The sequence below is a fragment of the Carex rostrata genome, chromosome 11, assembly GCF_964058835.1.
Source record: "Carex rostrata chromosome 11, lpCarRost1.2, whole genome shotgun sequence".
NCBI classification, from domain to species: domain Eukaryota; kingdom Viridiplantae; phylum Streptophyta; class Magnoliopsida; order Poales; family Cyperaceae; genus Carex; species Carex rostrata.
Genome location: NC_135928.1, coordinates 3,008,774 through 3,025,673, shown reverse-complemented (window position 1 = coordinate 3,025,673; position 16,900 = coordinate 3,008,774). Strand labels below are relative to the sequence as shown.

Genomic DNA, 16,900 nt, shown 5'->3' with positions numbered 1-16,900 from the left:
AATTCTTTCGTGATTACTGTGTAGAAGTTCTCACATAATTAGTTGTGTTGTTATCTATCATACATAATTAGTTGTGCTTACCAACATGATTTAGTGAGAAATTTTCTAAAAATCTATGAAATTGTCATCAAACGATGAATTCAAATTGATGAAACAATACTTTATGAGTGATGCATGTACATGCAAAATTTTGAAAATTTTGAATTCATTTAGTACAAAATCAGGCGATAAAAAATATGAAGTATTATATGTTATCTTCTAAGTTATTTAAATGCATTTATTTTTCATTATTTTTTTGCCGCTTGGCATTGTACTAAATGAATTCAAAATTTTCAAAATTTTGCATATACACAACTCGTGAAGTATATCAATTTCAACGGTTTGGATTCGTCGTTTGAAGCCAATTCGATAGATTTTTGGAGTTATGTGCTCATCAAACCTTCTTGGTGAGCACATCACACGCTAGCTTTACTCTATATTTAATATTTCAGATAAATATTTATTTATAAATTCGCTATGATTTTTTTTAATTTCACATTTCTTCAATAAATATTCTTTTTTTTTTACCTGAGTGAATCCTACAAAACAACCCTTGTAATACATAATATATAACTTGTACAATTTCGCATGAGTTTCTTGCAAAAGCACGAAATAAAGTGGTCATAAGATAATATTAGACACATTTGCTTTGTTCATGAAGCAAGCTCGCCAATTACCAACTAACAATAATATTAAAATAATTTGGTTACAGTCTATATTTATTAGTAAATATTTTCATACTTAAATTTAGAAACTAATCTTAAAAGTAAAGCAATGCTTAACATTATTTATTAAATTTTTATTATAAAATATAATATGGTCTACTGGAGCATCGATCTACTTTTCTTTCTTTTTTTCAGCGAAAGAACGAAATGATATTTATCAATACTAAAAGAAATACTTTTCATTGTTCAATATTCATAAGTTGCGAAGTGCGCTTATTTATGGTTTCAAAGAATTATTTATTTATATATTTATTTGTATGAAAACATCATTTTTGTGCCTACGGGCTAAAAAAAATCATTTTTGAAATAATTAAGATGGATATCAGAATATACATATATATGTTAATTTAAGGGAACGAAATATCCCAAATATTCAAGGAATCCGGTTCCATGAGCATCATATCAAATTCAGTTCAATGTCTAATTGAAGCTGTTTAATTCGTGTCAAGATTCGTACAAATCTAGTGCACACAAATTTAAATTAAATTTGATCCAATGGCCATCTGAACGTCCCCACTCCAATATTAAATCATTTCAATATGATAATCCTGATAACATTTCATAATAGCTTTATATATGTCATGAACGTGTACCTATGCTATAGACCCACATATAGAGGTGGAAAGACACCATTCTTTGCACCTAAACCCTCCATTCTAGTTTACTGTTATCTGTTGGACTGTAGTACTGTTACAGCACAAGATTTGCAAACCCTACCTACTTGGCTGCTAAGCCTTTTCTTTACATCCATAATAAAAAAAGTAAATAAAAGAAACACAAGCTACTAACAAGCGCTTTAAATTAAAAGCCACTTGTTCCAAAACCATTCTTAGTTCAAAGGTTTATAAGCCCCCCCTCCTCTCCTCTGCTCCTCAATATTAACTGAGTGTCAGAGTACTTGTCATACTATATATTGGAGAGTACTGAATTGCTAATTTGTGAAAGATGAAGCTAGTGAGTGGTTGTGGGGTTTTTCTTGTGACATGGGTTTTGTTGGGTGCTTTGAGTAGTGTGCAAGGTGGCCTAGAAACGGGTTTCTATGCTAAGAGTTGCCCCCAAGCAGAGGAGATCATTTTGAATTATGTCAAGAAGCATATACCTCATGCACCAACTCTGGCTGCTCCTCTTCTTAGAATGCACTTCCATGATTGTTTTGTTAGAGTATGTAATTAATAATATATGTAACTATGTTTGTTTATTCCACATTTCACAAGCTACTTGCATGCTTTCTGCTCTTTGTTCAAGTAATTGCATTGCATACACATTCTGATTAACTGTTTTTGCAGGGTTGTGATGCGTCGGTGCTGCTAAACTCGACCACGCAGCAAGCAGAGAAAGATGCGGCACCAAACCTAACGCTTCGCGGTTTCGGTTTTATTGATGCTATTAAGAGCCTTCTAGAAAAAGAGTGTCCCGGAGTTGTCTCATGCGCAGATATAGTTTCACTGGCTGCAAGAGATGCTGTTGAGACAATTGTAAGACAATTATATTACAGTTGAAGAAATGTACAACTAATTGTGATTGTGGCGCCGGTCATCTTAATTAGTACTTATTTTACAAATGAAAAAAAAAAAACATATATAGATAATGTAGGACTAACTAGCATTTCTGACTAGTATATCAATTGTCTGATTGAACTTTGTGAAATTTTGTTTTCAGGGAGGACCAACTTGGAAAGTTCCAACCGGGCGAAGAGATGGCACAGTGTCAAACAAGACGGAGGCGCTACAAAATATACCGGGGCCGGATTTCAATTTTAGCCGATTGATTTCTTCTTTCGAAAAGAAGGGGCTTGATTTGAATGATCTTGTTTGGTTATCAGGTATTGCCTTGCCTTGTTCTCTGTTTTTGCAATTTCTGTTAATGACTTGATGTGTTTCTCTGCTTTAATACTTAACATTGAAGCAGTAAATAAATGAGTATTACATGGCTATATATAGATTAATTGAATTAATTATGAAAAGCAACATTGAAAATCATATGAAATTATTTGAGGATATTTCGTCAAAGAAAGAAAGAAACTCAAAACTAGTGCATTAATAATTGTCATCTAATTATTGGTACGTACATTGTCGCATCCGTGTAATTATTGTTATCATTGTGGCATAGACAAGCTGCATTTTTTATGTTAGGTATAGCGACAACCCTAAAATAGTAAACTCATATATATAAATGCACAAAATTATGGACAATAAAATAGTGATTTAAACTTCCTCTTGCTGCCATCGGTAGGATTGCAAAAAATAAACTCAAGTTTAAAAATTAGCTATAAAAGAAAAATAATGATGGTTAATTTATAAGGGGAATCTCATTCTCACCCCAAAAAAAGCATCAAATTGACCAATAAAATAGTGTCAAAATGTGCGTTACTTCCAATTGTTTCCATCTTTACTATACTTTATGAAAATGTGAATCAAGCATATTAATTTGGCAATGGCATTGTGCATATCACATGCATCCATCATGGACAGAAATTCTAGTCTAATCACCTTTTGCGGTTAGTGGAAACTTTGTCTAGTTGCTTTTCAATTCTCATTATAGCAACTGTTTATGGACCTTAGAACCTCCATAAATATCATGCGTGGTTATATATATATTAAGGTTCATTATTGAACAATGTTTGGGTGTTTGGTTGTATCCCTTAGTGTTTAGTTTTTATGGATTTTTTTGTTCAATGGGTAAAGTTTTTTATGATGCGTTAAATGGATTTTTTTTTTTTTTAAATTAACTTGGGCTAATGTCCCCATCTAAATATTACTTTTATGATTTAAATTTTGGGGGAAAAAATAAGCTCATGGGATCAAAGTTATTTTTCCACAGCTGAAAGACAGAAAGAGACATGCCAATATGTCTCATTTCATAAATGAACTTATGCTGTCCTGTTTTGTGATTAAGCACTCTAATTCTTAATTGTTTAATATTTATCTTTTATTAAAATATATAGTCTATTTTATGTCTTTATGTTTTTAGTTTTAGTATTTAAATTTTATAAAGAACTTCATTTCATTTATTTAATTTTTGCATTAATATTTTAAATGACGGTTTCAATTTTCTTAATTAGTTAATTATTAAGCTTCATGACATTATTTATTTTAATAAATAATAATAATAAAAGGATATATACTGTGCATTGCGTAATATTTGTAGGTGATGATAATTATCAGATTTTGTTACCTTAAGATAAAAAATTACCAAACAAAACACCAAAAAAGCAGTTCCTCAAACAATGCTATTTAGCATCTGTAGATAATTTGTTCTTTTTCTCATTGAACATTGCTAATTCATTTTTCTCCTCAATTATTGGGACACCAAAATAAACAAAATTAGGTGCTCACACAATCGGCATAGCACACTGCAACTTCTTCACCAAACGGCTGTACAACTTCACTGGTAAATTCGACCAAGACCCGTCGATCGACCCGTTCTATGCTGACAACTTAAAGAAATACAAATGCAAAAATCTGCAAGATAACACGACATTTGTCGAAATGGATCCTGGTAGCTTCCTGACTTTCGACACGGATTATTACAAGAACATCATCAAAAGACGAGGTCTCTTCACCTCCGACGCATCTCTACTTACAAATGCAACAGCTAAGGCAGGTGTTACTACACTTGCAAATTCCAGTGATAGCGTGTTTTTCTCGGTGTTCGCTATTTCGATGGAGAAGATGAACCAGATTGAGGTCAAGACAGGAAGTGAAGGGGAGATCAGGAAACATTGTGCTCTAGTAAATTAATGTCTGGTAAAAAAAAATTCTGGTAATTTTTTTATTTTTGTTCGTGTGAAATGCACATGGTGAATAAACCCAGATTTCCTTTTCCCTGTATTATTTTGCAACGTATTTTTTGTATGTACTATTTTGCAGATTATTTTGTCGGTATTATTTTGCAACCATTTTTTTTTTTTTTTTGCTTCTTGTTGGTTGTCAATTGTTTTCTAGGAATATGAATAAATAAATGTAATGTAGAAGGAACTTAATTATATCGTTATTTATCACGTGCTCTAATTAAACTGTTATAACCCTTTTTATACTTATCTACTTATCTGACAGCTGAAGGAAATTTAAAAAAAAAGCAATGCACTTGCCATGTCACATGTGTGAAGTCTATTTCTAAACGAAAAAAATACATGTGCTGATATGACATCTCAACTAATTTGCTAACGATGGTAGCAAGATTCATTTTCTTAGAATTCAACTTGCTAGAAAGATAACACAATTTATTTATTTTTAAAAATTAAGAAAATCAACTTATGGAAAACAAGATTGATTTTTTTTTCCTAGAAAATAAATGAGTATTTTATGTCCCATACTAATATTTCAAATTATAGTACTGATCGAACTATTAATTTGGTAGAAGAGAGAATCTGCATATTTCACACTCTACTGAGATTGAATCAACAGTTCAATTCTCATAATTTTCGGATTTTTTATGAAGAAAACACACTGCAACTTACGAAAACTACTAGAACCGAATCAATTTCGGTCACAGTAGATACCTGGTGGGAAAAAATCATTGATTGGGATGGCAAAGAAAAATAACCCATCTTATTTCCTATAATTTATTTTTTCTAATTTCAAACAAAATTGAAAGAGATGCATTGTGTGCTTAAATGAAAATGGAGTGAGAGATGGTGTCCCCAATCATAGTTTAATTATTACGTATTCAGAGTGTCGGTGCATTTAATTAACTACAAAAACAGAGACGTAATTAAACAAGTTATATAGTTGTTAAAGATTGGCGTTTAACAAATGAAGTTCTCTTAAGAAATAAAATATTAAAATGCATCTGTATATTTGGTACCACATCCCAATCTATATTAACAATTATTGGCTTTTTTTGATCCAGGCGGTCAAATAATATCATGTGCATAGTGCCGAACTACTTATTGCAACAGTAGGTAAGAATAAGATGTTTTGTTTTTTGGCATTCAACAGTATGGTCTCTTTCCATCAATTAAATTTTGGTTGTAGTGGTTATATAAGTCTGTCTGACGAGTAGAACTAGTTTAATTTTACAGTACCGTACGGGGTAAATCTATCCCGTCCAAGATTTTTTTTTTTTTTTTGCTAAGCAAAATTAACAACTAATCTGATCGAGTAAATTAAAGAAAACCAGACGGGATAATTGGTCCCGTCCGTTGGACGGGAAAATTCCTCCCAATCTACCTATATACCGATAAAACTCAAAAGCCATCCCCTTTTTTGATATTTTATTTATTTATTTTCTATTAATAAAAAATTTGGGGGGGGGGGGGGGGGGGGGGGGGGGGGGGGGGGGCGGCGCCTCCATTGTCAAAAGGGTCATGTATATATGATAGATGATAAGGGTTCAAATGCCTCCATTTTTTCTACTTTCATTATGCCTTCATTTTTAAAAATTTTAATAACTCAAAATTTAAATCTTAAAATTCAAAATAAAACCGTTGGATATGAACTACATCATTTTATCTATGCATATGTAAAAAAATTATGACATTTCAACTTTGTTTTAGTTGTCATCTTGAACTTGTAAAAATGTGGATAATTTCTAGATGTTGATTTTTCAACTTATTGATTCATATAAAAGTAAAATCAAAATGTAATAATTTTTATGGATACGTAGAGAAAATAACATAGATCACATCTAACGGTTTTATTTTAACGTTTAAGTTTTAAAAAATGGAGGCATTTGAACCCTCTTCATAATAGATATATGATATATCAATGCATCTCCATTATTGATGATATCTTATTTCATCAAACCTCATTCCAAGATGGTTAATTAAGTACTCGTGGTGATTCTCCTAAGTTTTGAAGATGTCTCGAGTTTCATAATTAATTTGCTAAGACTAAGAGTGAGTTATTTTCCATCAAAACCTCATTTAAAGAGGATTTGTAATTGGATGAGAGCATGGGCTGTAAGCTCTCGACGAGAAAAGTGCTCTGTAAGAAAGAATATATTCTTTTTTTTTTATGGTTAAAGAAAGAATATATTCTTGAGAACAAATATTTCAGATCAGATGAGGTAACTGATAGAGTCAGATTAAATCCAGAGAGTTTTACTTAAATTTATATATGTAACTCAAGCGGATCTTTATATTTCAAATAAGTTCCGAAAATATTTTTTGTTCGGTACTCGCGGATCGAGATAAAATTTAAGTAAATATGTTTGATTGAGGGTTACAGGATAGAATAAGGAGTTTAGGTCTCGTTATTCCATCAAACGTGCATTAATTGAGCTGGACTAAGATGGCATAAGTCGATCTTTAGGCCGGCCTAAATTAAACCACCTCACATGGTGGTTTAATTTTATTCCACCTCGTGGTCTAACTTGAATGATTATAATAATGTTTTATTTGTATATAATTAGTCTATTATTAATAATAATTATTATTAGTATATAATTATATAATTAATATCTTATATTATTCATATATTAAATAATTATTATAATAATATTATATGATTTATATCCTTTTATTAATAATTATTATTAATATATAATTATATAATTATTATGTTATATTGTTAATATATTAAATAATTATTATATAATATTGTAATATATTATAGTTATTATTAATATATTAATATTATGTAATTAGTATCTTATTAACGATATATAACTACATAATTAATATGTTATATTGTTAATATATTAAATACTAAACATTTGTCTTTAATTTGCACCGCCCCCGAGGTGCAACTAATACAGACATAGGTCCATTACTTTGAGAGCTCAACACTTTCAAAGCGTAAAAGTGTTTTCTATTAACGGTACTGTTGGTATTTTTGCGAATACTTCTATTGAAATACTAATATGTTCAGAAATAACATTGTTTTGTTAATGTACTTTCGTAAATAGTCACTTTTACCTTAACAAATAGTGGTCTATTTTTGTAACTCTGACAAAGATGATTGCAGAGTAGGTATGAGGGGCATCAGACCTACCTTATGTTCGATGAGTTTCAGAACTGTCTAATCCACATCAAAATCCATACGATGCACTTCAATATTCGTGTGTGCTTGTGTCAATTTTTGTTCATACAGATTTTAAAGTGGATCTAATAGTTATGAAACTTTTTTTTTTTGGTATATTCCATGGCCCGTAGGCCTAGTTATGAAACTCATCGAACTCAAAAGTATATTCTATGCCTATCAAACCTACTCCATTCTTAACACAGATATGGATATGAAATTTTTTGAAGTTCTAAAATTTGTATGCCTATGTATATGCTAATTTGACATTCTTTTTAAGAGAAATTTAGATATATGTTTATCAAAACATCTTTAATTATATGTTTCTCCATTTTTTTTATAATTAGTTATCTTTCTATCTAAACTCACTTATTTTATTAGTATCTTCATTTTTTTTAATTTAATTACTTAAAATTAAATATTAATAACTAAATTGATAATTTTACTCCCGTTAAAAAATTTACATCATTAAGTTTTTCATTCTGCGCGACTCTTCCTCTTCTTGTGCAACCCTCTTTCTCTTTTCACGTGATAGCCTTTCTTTTCACGTGATATAAGTTTTTCATCTGATACGGAAGCAGTATCCTCAAATATTCCGCTTATCAATACAGCATAGGAAAGAACATTTTCCGTTTAGGAATAGTTGAGGAGAATGAAGAGGTTTGGTACGTATTGGATTAAATTTGATTTGATGTTCCATCTAAATTTTTCGATTAGCGTCACAATTTATGGATCCGGTTATCATTTACAGACCAATTTATAATTTTAGTTTTCGTATGAATCTTAACGCAAATCGAAAATTAAAACGAACTTTGTTCGATATCCATCAAAAATCTTGCTCACTAAATCGAAGAAATAGAGAAAAAAAAAAGTTAGATTGGACCCAAAGGCGAATTCACATCCTCTCCATTACCTGATAAGAGAATTTTTTACAATTAATAGATCTGGACCGTTCTTTTTAACTTGGCATGAATCTCAAAGCCCAATTATGCTGCCCATTCGCTAGCCCAAATCCCAAAGAGGATAATCCTCTACAGTACATGGGAGGATACGAATCCCCCAAAGGCCCAGTTTTGTTATGGGCTTAGATTAGTTTCTTCAAATAATTAGATCCAACTTGTGTGAGCTTACGAGTGACTGAACCAACAATTAAAGCCTTGCACGAGTGGAAAAAAGAGGAAAGTATCTCTGCGCAGCACGAGGAACACAAGCTCTTCTCCCCCAATTTTTTTTTCCTTCCGAAATAAGCACATTGCCAGGAAATTGAGTTCAACTGTGATGCTCATGAGGCTCTAGTGTGATTTAATTTTCCAATTAGAGGTTTTAAGAAATTTTTCGTCGGATCTGAGGTCGAGGTTTCGATGGAATCTACCAGTAACGAAAAGGCAGATTCAGGTCAGGGTATTCTTCTTCTCCCCTCAAATTCCATATTTGGAGGTTATTTTGAGCTTTTTTCTGGAATCGTTTTATATTATTATGACGAATTATTATATAAGGATTGGATTCTTTGCTGATTTTAGCTGCTTGTTATTTTTGAGGGGATTTGACATCTACAGTTATTGTGATTCAACTAAACTGGAACTGGGAGTTATTCAGATCTAAAAAATTATTGAAAGTTTGGAACTCAATTGGAATTTTGTTAGTCTGCATTCACATATGCTTCACATTAGAGAAACTGGTAGTATCTCTTAATTTTGTTATGAAATCAGAAACCTGTGTTTATTTCAATATATTTGTCATATTTTATAGCTAAGGATAGAGCCAAAACTTTATAATAGAAGGGGTTGTTGTTCTCTGATCTCTAATTGCAAAATTCATGTTATAAAATTTAAGAATAATGGATATTTAGTAGACATATATATTTTTGTTAAAAAAAATTAACTATTTTTGTATGTATAATAAGTGATAAGTTTGCACATTTCCCATAATTCATAAGATACTTTAAATAGGTATGTGAGTTATACTTGCAAAACATATAATACTAAACTCTTCCCCCATCTCTCTCTCTCTCTCTCTCTCTCTCCACCACACATAGATAACTTCCCTAGATACTAATTTGCTTTGAAAACTTGTTTAATGTCTATTAAAAACTTTAAGGGCATGTATATTATTTTGTCATAAAACAAAAGTCATATGCTTCAATCTATTAGGAAGTAAAGAAGAAATAACTTTTGATAATAATAAAGAATCATAGACCCAAATTTTCAAAAAGATGACTATAGAACATCAATGTATTTACTTAAATTTAAGATTTTCATCAATTTTAATAAACATATAGAAGCAACAATGATGTCTATTGCTTGCTAATTAACGTTATTGTAGAGGGGTTTAATTTTAAGCACGGTACTACTTAACAAACAATAGGATTGGGGGGGTGTGGACTGGGCCACAGCTGGCCAACCCGTGGTCTCCGTCTCTGTTCATAGCAGTGCACTTTATCTGGTCTTAGCTTTTAATTGAAGACAATGATGTCATTTTTTTTTTTGAAACAGAAAATATGGATGCCAACATTGACAGACAAGGGTATTATTGGAAACAACTAAAGGAATTTTTCAATTCTGATAAATGGAGATGGACTCTTGGCTTGATTTACATAGTGGCTGTTGCGGGAATTTGGATTGCAGCCAGTTACATTGTTCAATCTGTTGTCGACTCAGGCGTATCTCCTTTTCTCATCACCTACATATGCAACTCACTTTTTGTCGTTTATATCCCCGTTGTTGAAGTTTCACGGTATTTTGAGGACTCTGTTGCAAAACTCTTGTTATCTTTTAATCAACAAAAAGGTTGTGAGATGTCAGTACAAAATTTAGCTCATTTAGAGAGTGTAAATCTACTTCAAGCAACTGATAGTTGCAGGGTTCAAGAATCCAAGGAAAAAGTTAGTGAAGGTGCAGAAGGAGGTGAAGATAAGGGGTTATTGGATTCAAAGGGGAGGTGGACCCGTACACGTATGGCAAAAGTTAGTATTCTGATATGCCCGTTTTGGTTCTTTGCGCAACTCACATTCAATCTCTCGCTGAAGTACACCACCGTTGCGGTAAAATATTTTTGCAAATATATATTTTTTACTGGGTCTTACAATTACAGAACTTACTATACTTGTTTTTATCGCTTGAGTTTTATGAATAAGTCGATGCTTGGTAGTGGTGTCTGCAACATACCATGGTATCTAACTAATGTTATCTCTTTCTAGGTTTTACCAAGTGGTGTCTAACTTGTAGTCTTGTAGTGTTTTATGTATATATTTATTTTCTAGTATGTTCTCTACATTGCTGATGTGTTTAGAGAATCGGGGCTTCTGTATAGTGTACCACTGGTCAATAAAGGCTAAAACAGCTGGCATTTAATTGAACTATACAATAAAAGTGCGGTTATGGTAAACATGTAACCTCCCACTGCCTAGACGAAGCGAGTAATACCTCTTTTCTGTTACAAAGTTTCTCTAAAGTATTAGCAATCATCGTTCCAGTGCGCGTTCAACTTATCTGAATTCCAGTATTTTATCTCTCTCTCTCTCTCTAGTCAAACACCATCCTGAGTAGCACATCAAGCCTCTTCACATTTCTAGTTGCATTATTTTTTCTCGGCGAGAAATTCACATGGATTAAACTAGCAAGCGTGCTTATGTGTATGGCTGGTACAATTATTGTGAGCTTGGCGGATTCGAATTCCCAATCCAATGAGATTGCAACAAACCCATTATTAGGTGATATTCTCACCCTCCTATCTGCTGGCTTGTATGCCATCTACATAACCCTGATAAGGAAGAAGCTACCAGATGAGAAGGAAGGGAAGGGGGAGGCGAGCACAGCACAATTTCTAGGGTTTCTGGGACTCTTCAACATGCTTATATTCCTACCAGTTATTCTGGTTTTGCATTTTACTGGGGTTGAGCCATTTCATCGTCTGACATGGCAACAAGTTAGCCTTATAATTGGGAAAGGTAAAAAAAAAATTTGGAGTAAAAGTTCATTTTTTTTTCTTATTACAGGATAAATTCTACATTTCAACTTTTCACAGAAAGTTTGGAGATTTCATATGAGACCTTTAAAAATATAAAGTTATCTTATATGCATACACTCTAATACTGAGGATTTAAAAAGGAATGGTGGTATTTTGGGTATTAAAGGGTATAATTCAAATTCTGATAGTTTCACTGAACTTGCAAGGAACTTTCACTTGTCAGAAGAGCTAAGAGTTTGTTATATAAGGTTAATAAATATGGTTTTGCTGATTTCTGTTTTGGATAGAACAGGACTAGCAGTGCAGATTGTATAGTCAAAAAGGGACTTAACTGTAGAAAAACACAAAAATCTAAAAAATGACTGAAGAGTTCAAACAGAAACAATGGCAAGAACAAATAATGTATCAGAAAAACTGGTAGTTATATGAGGTTAATGGCATTATAATAAGCATCTGCTAAAACAATTTTTGCTTGGTCATTTAAGTTAATAATTCATTAATTTTGAATTTTAGGTCTATTGGATAATGTACTGAGCGACTATCTATGGGCAAAAGCAATAAATTTGACCACAACAACAGTGGCCACAGCAGGCCTGACAATTCAGGTACCGATAGCGGCAGTTGTTGACTCCATCACTGGCCATGCACCGCATCCCCTGGATTATGTGGGGGCTGCCGCTGTCTTAGTTGGCTTTGCTGGCATTAACATTCCATATGATGCTTGCTCTGGTTCCAAATATGAAGCAACCAATGAAGAGGAACTGGACAGCCAGGAGGTTGTTGTGGCTGGAGAGAATCTTGAGGAGCCAACTGATAGAAGGTCATCATCTGAGATTTCATAGATTAGGAATTTAGGATGATTTGTTGCATAACTAGAGAAAATTAATTTTGATGCGGCGCATGTGCCCGATATAGATATGTGGCATTGTCTCAAAGCAGCAGCATTGTTCTTAGTGTGTAAAAAGTATAGATTTTTATTTATAAAAATTCATTCAATATTTCTCCGGAAAGAAGAACTGAACCAATAATTTGGTTCTTTGGGTATTTCTTGGAACTGAATTATTTATTTGGTTCATTTTACCTTTTAATCTTTTCTGAGGCCGACATTGCACAGCTGCATGCATGTTTAAAGAAACCGAACCACTGAATCGATAGAATCAAAAAAAAAAAAAAAAAAAATACTGTCCTGTTTTTGAAATGTATTTTATGAATTTTTAAAAATAAAAAATTGGTGTAAAAAGTGTCCAAAGTGACTCCGATTCGTACTGATACCAGATAGTCAGGTTTTTGCATTGCAACGCATTCAAGTTGGCGAGTGTCAAAATTGCTTCTACTTGAATTATTTACCACAGATATTTTACCATCGGCCTTGTATGATTCCGAAGAAAAAGATAAAAAAGAAAGTTTCGGCCTATACAAGGCCTGGCCTGTTAAACGTCCATTGAGTTGTTGGACAAGCCCGTTTGAGCAACTATCAATCTCTCGCTATCAGTCCGCCTCTCTGTCTCGCTCTCGCCGGCGCCGCTTCTCGTCCGTGGCGACACCTCTCCGCCGTCCCACCGCCTGTCCTCCATCACGCCGCCTTTTCTCAGTCGCCACCGCCTCTTCCCCTCTAGGTACAAGCTTTCCTTTGAGTTCGGACATAGGAGACTAGTAGCGATAGTTTTGGTTTGCCTGAGAATACGATGAAGTCGATTCTGAATCGTTACTTGGTTATTGAGAATACTAACTCATAACATCAGAAATCAATAAATTTAGATTGTTTTTTTGAAATTCCAAATATAGCATGTTAATACCATTTGTTTTACGAGTAATTTTTTGGTCCAATAAAGTTTTATTTTTTTTTAGATCTAAACAATTTACCTTGACCTGTACTGTTCCCCGTTATCTTTTGCTGATGCATATTTGAACCTTTTTTTTTTTTTTGTGATTCTGAATGATTTGATAGGTCGTGTAGTTTTGTTGAATGAAACGTCAGAGCAACTAATTTTGCACCTCTTTTTGCTGATGCTGTGTTATACAGGTGCCTCCTATTTTTGGGAAGAGAAAAACAATCGCCCCTGGCTGCTGGCTCTCCACTCTGACTCCAAAGCAAGAAGTCCGAACTCTCACTGTCTCGCTCTTCTCTCTGTTAGCGACGCGCCTGACTGGTTCTCTCTTCTACTTCGTTTAACAGGTGAATTTATTAATGTGCTTCTCTGTATATTTCTATAATTAAGTATGGTTTATAAGCTTAGTGCAAGGATGCATCTAGGTATGGCCTTTCTTTCTGTTTTTATTTTATTTTATGTGGTTGAATTTGATCTGGCTATGCCTATGTGTTATGAGCCTTCAAAAAACAATGGAAGCTGGTGGGGATTTTCCTTAACAAAACAAAATGAATGTTAAGTATTGAGGTTGTCCTCTAATGTTGAATTGTACTATTTAAGCATGTAAATTCCTATCTAGTTAAGTATTGAATTCCTAGCTAGTTACGTTGGTCTGAAAATTGGATTTAATTCAACCCAAATAATGTTGGTTTTAGTTGCAGGCTCGCATATTGCTAGTAATAGGTGGGCTTAAAGTATAATAAGATGTGGATTGGAGACTGTCTTATCTTGAAGCTCTGATCTAATAAAAAATAATAGGATGTATAGGATAGGTCTATCATATTCATGTTTTTTTTTTTTGTAAATGTTGTATCGTTGGCTCAGTATAATGGGTGTTTGCTCTTTCCTGTCCATTTTTTCATCTTCCATTGGAAGTTAGCATTTTTTTTTTCTTTTGTATTCTGTTCTCATTGTATTTTGCTAAATGAGGTTGCCATGAGGATGGATTTTGTATGGACTAGAGTTTCTGATTTGGGTTCCTACCCATTAGTTGAAGACTCACCCTTGGCTGTCTGAGCACCTCTCTCATTCTTATTGTTCTATATTTTTGTAGTTTCAATTGATTTATTACTAAATACTTCTACTCTACATGCAAGAATGCTTAACAAGTTTATGTTCAAATTATTTTGTGGATAAGGGAGGCACCCATTACCAATTAATTATGTTTCTTTGGCACACATCAATTAACCTTGCTTAACAATTACTTAAGTTTTATAATTTCTTCTGTTTGTAATATTAATTGACTATGTGAGTTGTTTAAAAAACAAGTTGAAATATTTTATTCTAAATTTCTTCTTTTTTGATGAATTATGGTAGCTTGATCATCATCTTTCTGAGAAAATGATCGGTTGAAAAACATGGCGTCCAATACCTTCTGGGGGATAAATTAATTTCCCTTGATATAATGGCGGGCGCTGCATTGAATTCTTTTGTGGTGATCCTGACCTTTGGAGTATTTTTTGTGCCATTTGGTCCCGGAAACGCCACAAATATTTTTGAATTTGCACTGTTATTTACAAAAAGGAAAGATTTCAATACTAGTTCTTATGATTGGAAGTGTACAACATTGATTGTTATTTTTAATTGTTGTCAGTCTGTCAGACCATAAACTAGTTCTGCACATTGAGAGAGTTTGGTTTGAAGTGACTTGTTATTCTTTTTAATTAACTTTATTGTGAAAATTGCAGTTTAAAATATGGAATTATCTGGGCCAAGATGGAAATGCAAGAATTTTGTGCAAATAGCCAACTCCAACCCAATGTCAGAAATTATAACCCAACTCAAAGTTTGTCTATCAAATTCTGAATCGACAGCTCTTCTTATTGGTACTGACTTTCTACTGGAAGCTGCACCAGAACTTACTGACCTATTAAACCGGACTTCATTTGGCCGGCAGCTCAAAACTTCTAATGATGCCAAACATTACTTTCAACTAAGTCCTGAAGAAACCTTTTATTTACACCATTATCTCGAGTGCCTTAAAGTATCAATCGATGACACTACCTCAATCAATAGTAATGAGTTGTGGAATTACATGAGAACTAGAAATGAACTGTTCCCCATTTACTACAAGGCGTATTTTCATTTGAGGTCCAAAAATTGGGTTGTGAAATTAGGTACAAGAAATGGGGTTGATTATGTGGTGTACCGACACCATCCAGCACTGGTACACTCTGAGTATGCAGTTATTGTAGATTGGGAAAAAGAAAAAGAAGAAAACAAGGGTGACAGGTTGAAGGTTTGGTCGGACTTCCATTGTGCAATTAGGGCTTGCAATGGTGTGGCCAAGGCAGTGTTGCTTCTTAATGTAATGAGTTGTGATGTAAATTTCAGTTTGCCGGAATTTCTGGAGAGGGCAACTGTGGATGAAAGACAGATCACACGATGGATACCGTCTCAATGTCGTGATGATTGCAAATTGGTGGAAATGAAAGGAGAAAATGATTGAGTGTGGCGTGTTAATTTTCTGCTCTCTTTTTCTTCTCATTTTATGACTCTTTTTGACTTTGTAAATATCTGGGTTATTATATTAATCTTTAGATGAACTGGCAAAAAAATTACTGCTTTTAATATTGCTATCAATTTTATGGAAAGATTATTATCTGCATGTTATTTTGTAAATTTGATTTGATCAAGACATTTGTGTGACAGCAAGCTTATCAAACTCGATTTGTGTAAGACAGGTGAGAATATTGATGGGGCGATTATGGCTTGATACAGTGCAGAGCCTAAAAATATATCTGCATAACACTGTGACATCTTTTTTCCTGCGTGACTTACAGTTGCTTGTTTTATCTTTTCCTAATTCAGAAGATGATTGAATGAACTGCAATGGAATGAAGACGACCCATATATTGTAGATTTGTTGTATAATGCTTTTGTAAGCGCCACAAGTCAATTATGTTCTGATTAGCGCAAATTCAGGTGTCATATATTTAATTTTAATTTTATTAAGGTTAAGCTTTTGAATTTATTGACATCATGAACGAAAATGAGTTTATTGACATCATGAACGAAAATGAGCGATGACATAACACGCTCTAATTATTGAAAACCCAAGGACGAAAACGCTTGAAGACTGACTATTAGCTTCTCTTTGAAGACTTGTAGCACCTTTGTCACTTGTTAAATAAAGCCCCTCCAGAAACCAATGAACTTGCCTCCATTTTATCGTTTGGAAAATGAAGGTGCTAACACAAATTACACACAAAAAAAACGATGTTTCTTTTTATGGTTGGCTTGAATGAATCTCGACCTATACCTATATTTTATTTCACTACACGTGCTTAAATTTATACATGTAATTTAGTGTTAATTTATCTATGAATTTGTCTAAATT

At 33.0% G+C, this 16,900-nt stretch overlaps 3 protein-coding genes and 2 non-coding genes across 6 annotated transcripts; all 5 read left to right on the top strand.

Annotated features, from left to right (window-relative positions):
• The first annotated feature begins 1,562 nt into the window (after window positions 1-1,562).
• LOC144561970 (peroxidase 3-like) lies at window positions 1,563-4,762 on the top strand. Its single transcript, XM_078311079.1, has 4 exons — window positions 1,563-1,925; window positions 2,051-2,239; window positions 2,424-2,586; window positions 4,092-4,762. The coding sequence occupies exons 1-4, from the start codon at window positions 1,710-1,712 to the stop codon at window positions 4,502-4,504; spliced, it is 981 nt and encodes a 326-aa protein (XP_078167205.1). The 5' UTR covers window positions 1,563-1,709; the 3' UTR covers window positions 4,505-4,762.
• A 4,135-nt stretch (window positions 4,763-8,897) lies between these two features.
• On the top strand, window positions 8,898-12,765 carry LOC144562030 (EamA-like transporter family). 2 transcript variants are annotated; one of them, XM_078311153.1, is made up of 4 exons: window positions 8,898-9,121; window positions 10,219-10,766; window positions 11,252-11,672; window positions 12,206-12,765. In XM_078311153.1, the coding sequence occupies exons 1-4, from the start codon at window positions 9,088-9,090 to the stop codon at window positions 12,532-12,534; spliced, it is 1,332 nt and encodes a 443-aa protein (XP_078167279.1). In that variant the 5' UTR covers window positions 8,898-9,087; the 3' UTR covers window positions 12,535-12,765. The 2 variants fall into 2 exon arrangements, with proteins under 2 accessions (XP_078167279.1, XP_078167278.1); XM_078311152.1 differs by having other exon boundaries at window positions 8,935-9,127.
• Window positions 12,766-13,162: 397 nt separating this feature from the next.
• LOC144562138 (putative tRNA-splicing endonuclease subunit Sen2) lies at window positions 13,163-16,296 on the top strand. Its single transcript, XM_078311297.1, has 3 exons — window positions 13,163-13,308; window positions 13,716-13,868; window positions 15,249-16,296. Exon 3 carries the CDS (start codon window positions 15,257-15,259, stop codon window positions 16,007-16,009), a length of 753 nt encoding a protein of 250 aa, XP_078167423.1. The 5' UTR covers window positions 13,163-13,308; window positions 13,716-13,868; window positions 15,249-15,256; the 3' UTR covers window positions 16,010-16,296.
• LOC144562501 (small nucleolar RNA Z157/R69/R10) lies at window positions 14,488-14,584 on the top strand. The gene has a single exon (XR_013514118.1). It is a non-coding gene; the product is annotated as a small nucleolar RNA Z157/R69/R10 (small nucleolar RNA).
• LOC144562505 (small nucleolar RNA snoR80) lies at window positions 14,931-15,056 on the top strand. Its single transcript, XR_013514121.1, has one exon. It is a non-coding gene; the product is annotated as a small nucleolar RNA snoR80 (small nucleolar RNA).
• Window positions 16,297-16,900: the final 604 nt, after the last annotated feature.